At 33.9% G+C, this 8,947-nt stretch overlaps 1 protein-coding gene across 4 annotated transcripts in view; it reads left to right on the plus strand.

Moving 5' to 3' along the window:
• The first annotated feature begins 7,066 nt into the window (after positions 1–7,066).
• Positions 7,067–8,947, plus strand: part of LOC125645866 (mucin-4-like) — a 78,606-nt gene continuing 76,725 nt past the window's right edge. For 3 of the 4 annotated variants that reach the window (XM_048871749.2, XM_048871747.2, XM_048871752.2), the window contains exon 1: positions 7,094–7,272. In XM_048871749.2, the coding sequence (XP_048727706.2) occupies positions 7,162–7,272 (111 nt within the window). In that variant the 5' untranslated portion in view covers positions 7,094–7,161. Of the gene's footprint in view, positions 7,273–8,947 lie in introns of all 4 variants that reach the window. The other variant, XM_048871746.2, reaches the window with a different exon arrangement.

An 8,947-nucleotide genomic window follows, 5' to 3' on the forward strand; every position in this document is an offset into this window, starting at 1 on the left:
TTATATGCTACAGAATGAACATCAGCATTGATCCCTGGGATTCCACATAAACATAACAATCTAAACTAAATAACAGGAATACCCTCTCTCTCTCTCTCTCTCTCTCTCTCTCTCTCTCTCTCTCTCGGTTTATTCTTTGGGGATGGAAGTCATTGAACAATGCATAGAGATGTGTAACGATTGTAGATATGCGGTATAATTTATGTGACTGAATTGTTTTATCCTATGTAATCGTCTTCAGGAGGTTCAAATCTGATCTCTTACCAAGTAGTTTGATTTCTTATGCTTTAAAGTCCAATAATCTCCCTAATTTGAATGTGCTGTCGTATGATGACAAAGATAGGAATAATTTCAAGGGTAACTTTTTAAAAAAAAAAATGCATATTTCAAAGTCCTCATCTTCTTAATCAGTAATTTACAAACACCAGCTATTTAATTAAATCTAGGGAATCTTATCTGACAAACGAGTGCATTCATCGTTTATCATTTAAAGCCATTCCGACCGCATTTCTATATCTAAGTAGACCTCATCGTTTCTCATGCAAACATTTCCAGATATCTTTAACTATTAAGCTATCCTATGTCACACTTTTTATTCAATTACGATGATAGTTCGCTCTTTTGTATGATCAAAGTTCTAAGTACATGTATCTGCAATAGAGACGTGGTAGTTCAACTTCGTCTTTTCACAGCAGAGGGCGTTGCTGTGTCATCAAAGTTGTTTCGGTAATACAAACAAGTTCGTCTCGACAATATTATTTTTTCCGTGCACGATGGGATGAAAACAGTAAGAATTCTGCTGTGGTTTCAAATCCTAGTTTCATTATCGCTTTAATGTTTAGATACATTTTTGTAAAATAGAAAACTTACCTGTGTAGCATAATAATAAATTATGTAATCATCGCAAAAACACGCCGACAGACTAAATTACCTTAATCGCCACAAAACACACCGACAGACTACCTTAACCATCGCAAAACACGCCGACGGACTAATCATCGCAAAACACACCGGCAGACTACCTTAATCATCGCAAAACACACTGATTACTTACCTTAATCATCGCAAAACAGACGGATTGCATTGCTTATCTTAATCATCGCAAGTCACGTCGATGGACTAAACTACCTCAATCATCGCAAAACACATGGACAGACTACCTTGATCATCACAAAACACGCCGACGGACTAAACTACCTTAATCATCGCAAAACACACCGACAGACTACCTTAATAAGATTTATAGACTTAACTATAAATCCATTTATTTTAGCCAGACTTAAATATATTATATTTTTGAGGATTGTTTCGGAAACACTATAATTCCGGAATCCTAACAGAAATAAGTTGGCAAATACAATAGCATTTCCTTTTATGACGAGGCAATTTCGAATGAAAGGTTAGAGAAAAGTCAAGACAAAATTTTAATTTCCCTTCCCACCCATCCCAAAAAAGTTGAGAATATGTACTGCGGAAAATGTTTTCAATTTTTCAGTTGAGCTCGATTCTTGGACACAGTACTGGTTATGGGGAAGGAAACAACTACAATGGCGTGTGTTTGAATAGACTGTCTTGGCAACTTGGAGCCAGATAAAGTAAATGTTTGAATACAAAACACAAGAAGAATGGGCGTCTGGTTCCTGTGAATGGACATTGAATGATTTGATTGGACAATATTGTATGTAACGAATCATTTGGTGACAAAATTGCCATATATATATATATATATACATATATATATATATATATATATATATATATATAAAAGCACAAAAACCCAACAACACCCTGCTTGCTTAAATAAAGTGTCGGATCTGAGAAGATACAAGGCCAGTAAAAAAATTTATAAAAGCACTGAAAAGGCCACGACACTGATGGTTATTTTAAACTCTAATTTTCGATGCAACCCGCGTGATAAAAATTTTTATCACCCAGTACAACAGTGTATCATTCTTGTTACCAATGTAGTTTATTGATACTTGCCGTTTTTCGTGGTGTGTGTTATTTGTTTATTAAATTGTAAATTTTTTATCACCCAGTACAACAGTGTATCATTCTTGTTACCAATGTAGTTTATTGATGCTTGTCGTTTTTCGTGGTGTGTGTTATTTGTTTATGTAATATTTATGTAATAAATGTTTCTTGATAAAGACGCGGGTTGCGTCGAAAATTTGAGTTTTAAATAACCAACAGTATCGTGACCTTTTCAGTGCTTATATATATATATATATATATATATATATATATATATATATATATATATATAATAGATTTTGATTGCCGCTCATCACCGGAATCATAGTCATATGTTTTTTTGTTTAATTGAAAATTGACATTTTAATGATTCGTGGGGGTGGGGGGGGGGTGATACAAATCGTCTCATTGCCGTCAACCGGAATGAGAAGATCTGCTAAATTTGTTGCTTGATTTTATGATATAACATTAGGCAATGATGTGTTTTTGGCCTATACCATTTGGGTGTCAATACACAGGTGTAATTTTCATGGTACAATTTTAATATAAAACTTTAAAATTGTAATCATTGCCTAGTTGCCAAGACCAACAACAGCCAAAATGGGGATGGGGTGTTGTTTTAAAAAACAATAAGTGCAAAAAATAAAACTTGTATACGTAAACATATTGTTATGTCTTTATTTCCATCCCAGTCCAAGGTCAGATTACAAGTACAATGTACACTACAAAACTGTTATCATTTTGAAATTTTGCAAGGCTGATATATAATAATCATCGCAAAACACACGGATTACTTACCTTAATCATCGCAAAACACACGGATTGCTTACCTTAACCATCGCAGACCACGCCGATGGACTAAACTACCTCAATCATCGCAAACACACGGACAGACTACCTTATTCATCTCATAACACGCCGATGGACTAAACTACCTTAATCATCGCAAATCACACCGACAGATTACCTTTATCATCGCAAAACACGGATTACTTACCTTAATCATCGCAAACCACGCCGATGGACTAAACTACCTCAAACATCGCAAAACACACTGACAGACTACCTTATTCATCGCAAAACACACAGATAGACTACCTATTTCATCGCTAAACACACTTACTACATGTACCTTAATTATCATAATACATACTGAGAAACTACCATGTAATCATCACAAAACCACATCGACAAATCATAAAACACAACAAATCATCGAAAAACACAACGACAAACTACCTTAATCATCGCAAAACACGCTGATTATTTACCTTATTTTAAGACAACTCAGCAACCAATCTCTAGTACAATACGTGTAGTTCGGGTTTCATGAAAGTTTTCTTCCCAGCGATTCATTAACTCCTTAACTTTATATATGTATGATAAATAGAAATATACATGTACATTACAATGATATTTACTACATTTTAGAGGTGCGTTTTGCACGGGTTTCGCCATGTGTAAATATCACATATCGTGAGATGAAATACATTGTAACTCACATACGTCATATGCTTGTTGCATACCAAAACTTCTAGATAAATTTTAAGGGTGTCGCTAATACGCGGAACGGAAAACGGAACGGAAGACGGAACGGAATTTAAGAATTAGAATGATTAATGTACATAAGATAGCGCCAAAATAATCGGGGGGGGGGGGGGGTCATTCATTTTGATTAAAATCAAGAATTAGGGGATTGTTTACAAGTTATAAAACAACGTTATCATCATAAATTGATTAAGCGAATTAATTTAAACGTTTGTATAAGAATTTACAAACCGTTTTACAAGAATTTTGAAATTTCGGCATTGACAGAGTTGTTAGCGAGCAGTGACATCTATGGGTAGAGAATGCAAAGAACACACAAAGTTTATATGCGCCCCCCCCCCCCCCAATTTCCCCTACAAGGTCATGGGCAACTTCTCAAGCAGCAAGCGTCAGCTGATTGTGAGATGGAGCACTTGGATCTCGTGTGTAAAAAAAAAATCGAGAAAACTTAAGTTGTCCTTTGCTGAATAGATGAAACGATTCTGTTGCCTCATCAGGGAATTCGATTTATATCTGTAAAATATTTTTCTATAATACTTAGTTCATTAATATTCAACTAGACATGTAAAGAAGATTTTACAGCACTCATTGTGTAGAATTAAGCATGCTAACTTTCTACAAGCACTAATCTTCTCCATTGTTAATGCACAAAGTTGAACACCTTAAATTTTATTCAATATTGCTCAAGAAAAAATAAAATAAAAAATGATATGAATTTCTTGAAAACATTCTTTTCATCAAGATAAATGATATGAAAAAGGTTTGCAGATGCGATTGATCGTTTACCGAAAGTTCGGTTTTACTATAAAGTCACTAACTAATCCCATCGGAACATACAATTCTTTCTACGAATTAAATAGATAAAAGTATAGATCAGAATTGACAATAATTGTTTGTTTTTGAAGGACCCGATCTTCAATTTTTCCTCAAGTATATAGGGGACTATCGCCAAATAATCGGTGATGTTACAATGGAATAAATGTTTGTTTGAATTGCGCCGAAGTCTTGTACAATCATTTACAACAGTTAGTACACAAGGCATTTTATAGATTTACATTTAGGTAAATACAATTTAGAGTTTTTCTTGTCTAAGATTTGTAATTTCAGCAGGAAGTATATCTTTATGATAGTTAGGAGTAAAATTCTGGTCTACATTATACATTGTATTTATTCATGTTTTTTTTTTGTTGTTGTTGTTGTTGTTGTTGTTTATGTTTATTATTATCATTTTTTGCATAACTTGAAGGTGACTCCATCCTGTTTTCAAATGAAGAAATTTTCTCGATGCTAAAAATGTTCATCCTCTAATTAACTTGCTGCAATTAATTGAAATACTTCTAGCTAATTTTGCATACTTGTTTTAAGTTTTACATTCTCCCTATACTCTGTCTGTTGGTTGAATATTGTTTAATGTCGCACGCGAGATTGTTTCACTCATATGGAGACGGACGCTGCAAAATTTTGGTTTATGTTCGGCGTTTAAGGCCCTTGAGCAGGGCGTACCACAACTGCTGTGTCACGGGGCCTCGGTTTTTGCGGTATCATCCGAAGAACCACCCCATTTAGTTAACTTTTACGACAAGCAAAGCGTACTGGGGACCTATTCTAACCAGGATTCTCACGGGGCGCTATACTCTGATGGAATATACTTTAGATATCGTTTTGATAACTCCAACATTCTATTAGTTTGTGATTGAGAATTCCAAGACTCCGGACAATTATTGAATAACGCGTCATATGAGAATACTTTAGACACATGAAAAATTTCCAGAAACATGTATTGTTTGAGAACTTGATCATTTGATTTTAAGATTACACGACTGTGAACTACACATGTAACTGATGGTTTAGAATTAGATTATATATCAGAGAAAATATGATAAAAATTTACAGAACGTCAGGAACATACACTAGGGAAATACAATATTTTGAGAACTTCAACATTCTATTACCTTTAAGATTGTTTACATTTTGGTAGTTTTGAGACCACATTTTAGAACAGAAAATATATTTTATGAGCATATAAAGAATTATTTAACAATTTGAGAACTATTTGAGCATATGAAAACTACATATATTTGCAAATCTGTGAACATGAAAAATATTTTGATGATTAAAATAAAATTGAAGGAACTTTTGAGAGTTTGATAAATCTTTATTGAGATTACTTGATTGAAATGCCATATGATTGAGAAGTTGACACTACATGTATATTTGAGATAAGTTGAAAAAATAAACACAGGAACAAAGACTACTAAAGTACTCTGACTGAGTCAAGATATTTTCTGAAAACTGGCGAATGCCATTAATGATTTTTAAGGTGTAAGATTTTATGATTGAGAATTCTAATACTTCAACAATTAGAATATACGAGAATTTTGTTATTGTATGACATTAATCAAAATTTGAGAACCATATGAAGTATATTTGAGATATCCTTTGAGAACTTCACGAATCTATTATAATTTATTTTAGAATAAGATGACAGAGCGCGAGAACAATCTGAAGCGCGAGAACAATCTGGAGATTAAAAATCCATGTAAGGACGTTTTGAACACATGATGATCGAATGACTCATTTGAAACATCTTTTGAAAAACGTATATAAGTGTGATATTCTTTTGTTCATTACATACATATCGGTACACAATAAAATCGTACTTATCAGGTAATTATATCATGGAACAAAAAAATATGATCTTGACCTGTGATAAGAAAAATAACATCTATGTTTCTTCTGAGTTTGATATTTAAGTTTTGAGTGCCAGAGCATGCTAGAAAAATATGGATATTTCACAATGGAAAGGCCACAAACTCTAATACAATTCTCCATTTTACAAGGTGACCATTCTCTAAATTCTGAAATACTCCCTATAAGGTCAAGAGAAGAACAGTGCATGGATATGAGTTTCATATTCTTATGTTCTCTTTACAAGGCATGATCATAAATCAATTTTGGAAACTGCATTTTTAAAATGTTTCTTCTTTTGGATTGAATACACTATGAATTCTTTTACCCTGTTTTACCAATATTGAACTATTTTTACAAAGTGAATTACCATTAATGATTCATCATTCAGGTAATTGCTATCTCTGTACTGATTTAAGTTCACCTGAGTTAAGCTTTTCGCATCCCACGCTACCGTCTTTCAGTACTATCAGTACTTTGATTTTAATTAGAATAAAGACAGTTATTGATATCACACTGCTATTAATCAGTATTGGTTAGTAAATTGCATACACCAGCTAGTTAGAATATATTGCACGAATACATGCGCTGTATATATGGTTGATTAATATTATACATATGTACAATAGTGTATAAATATATGTGCTGTATACATGGTTGATTATTATACAATGATTTTGCAATGTCAAAAAAGTCCATGCTCTCCCTATTTACTGTAAATAGTGTATGTATATATTAGAATCCATGGGACTGCAGGTTTCACGGAAGTAACGAAACTGAAACACAAAAAATTTAACCATTGAAAGTTGCATAATGCAATTAGTCCAAGCTTGCGTGCACTTTGTAGGTATTTAAACCAAGCAACGTAGCACCCGATTAATTCTGCAAACAAATGTGAAGGAACGATGGCTTGTAACTTCTAGCACGCTAAACGACATTCCAAAAAGAACAATGAAATGTACAGTTCCACTGTTTTTATTTCTAGTCAGTTTTACTGGAATAATTTATGCGTCTCACTTTCGGGGCGGTATCTTCACCTGGGAACATATAAGTGGCACACAGGTAAAATATATATCTTTGATTTAATACAAAAAACTTGTATGTCATATTTTAATATATGTTTTAGACAGACAGACAGAGAGAGAGAGAGAGAGAGAGAGAGAGAGAGAGAGAGAGAGAGAGAGAGATGTCTGATGTTGCAACAGAAATAAAATAGGAGAGAGTGCTATAATATTGTAACAAAAATAAAGTAGGGCGGAGGCGCTCTAAAATTATAACAAGAATAAAATAGGAGAACGGTCTGATGTAACAAGAATAAGATAGGGAGAGGGCGCTCTAATGTTATAACAAGAATCAGATAGGGAGAGAGCGCTCTAATGTTATAACAAGAATAAGATAGGGAGAGAGCGCTCTAATGTTCTAACAAGAATCAGATAGGGAGAGAGCGCTCTAATGCTGTAACAAGAATCAGATAGGGAGAGAACGCTCTAATGTTATAACAAGAATAAGATAGGGAGAGAGCGCTCTAATGTTGTAACAAGAATCAGATAAGGAGAGGGCGCTCTAATGTTATAACAAGAATCAGATAGGGAGAGAGCGCTCTAATGTTGTAACAAGAATAAGATAGGAATAGAGCGCTCTAATGTTTTAACAAGAATCAGATAGGGAGAGGGCGCTCTAATGTTGTAACAAGAATCAGATAGGGAGAGAGCGCTCTAATGTTGTAACAAGAATCAGATAGGGAGACAGCACTCTAATGTTGTAATAAGAATAAGGTAGGAATAGAGCGCTCTAATGTTCTAAAAAGATTTAAATAGGGTGGGGGCACTCTAAAGTTGTAACAAGAATCAGATAGGGAGAGCGCGCTCTAATTTTTAACAAGAATAAAAGAGAGTGTGTGATCTAATGTTCTGAAGAAAAAAAGGAGAGAGCGCCCTAATGTTGTAATAAGAATAAAATAGAGAGAGCGCTCTAATGTTGTAACAATAATAAGATGGAGAGAGCGCTCTAATGTTGTAATAGGAATATAATCATATAAGGTACCATAATTATACAGTTTGATCATCATCACAGCTTGATGTTTTATTTTAATATACATTTTCTTCAGTTAGGAAACTTACGGGTTATGAAGCCACATACTCGTTCGTACTTAATTTGTATCATTCAGTGCTAACATGGGGTCTGGTGAACCTGAATTATAGGGGAGGGCATTTTAAATGCAATCAACGATGTCGTAAAATATCACTTTATTAGCTCGCATTAAGATTTTGAAAGTATTGAACATTTTCTTTTATATTAGTATTTCAACATCACTACAGGGGAATTAATGAGACCTAGTGAGAGTAACATCTAGACTGTAGTATATTTGCATATCTTATAATTCCTAGCCCTTTTGGGGCAAATTTAAAATGCGTTGCTCCTTTTTTTTTTCAAGGAAATCATTTTCGCTTTCTCACATGATCTGATACTAGTACTTTGTGTCAAGTCATTATGTACCGTACTAGATAGAAATCACATACAGTAATTAGGCTGCAAACTAATAACAAAATTTGAAATGAATTACAATCATATACAATTTGTGATTGCTGTAATGAAAATGTGACGATAGCGACCAGTGGTCAATCTAAACAGGAGATCCACAGTTAAAAGTATCACTAGTCCACAGGCCGTATCGGTCACCTGGGTATTGCAGTGTAGTTATAAGAATCACAAGTCGGTCACCTGAGTATTAGGTATA

Source organism: Ostrea edulis, chromosome 6 (genome assembly GCF_947568905.1).
Source record: "Ostrea edulis chromosome 6, xbOstEdul1.1, whole genome shotgun sequence".
Taxonomy (NCBI): Eukaryota; Metazoa; Mollusca; class Bivalvia; order Ostreida; family Ostreidae; genus Ostrea; species Ostrea edulis.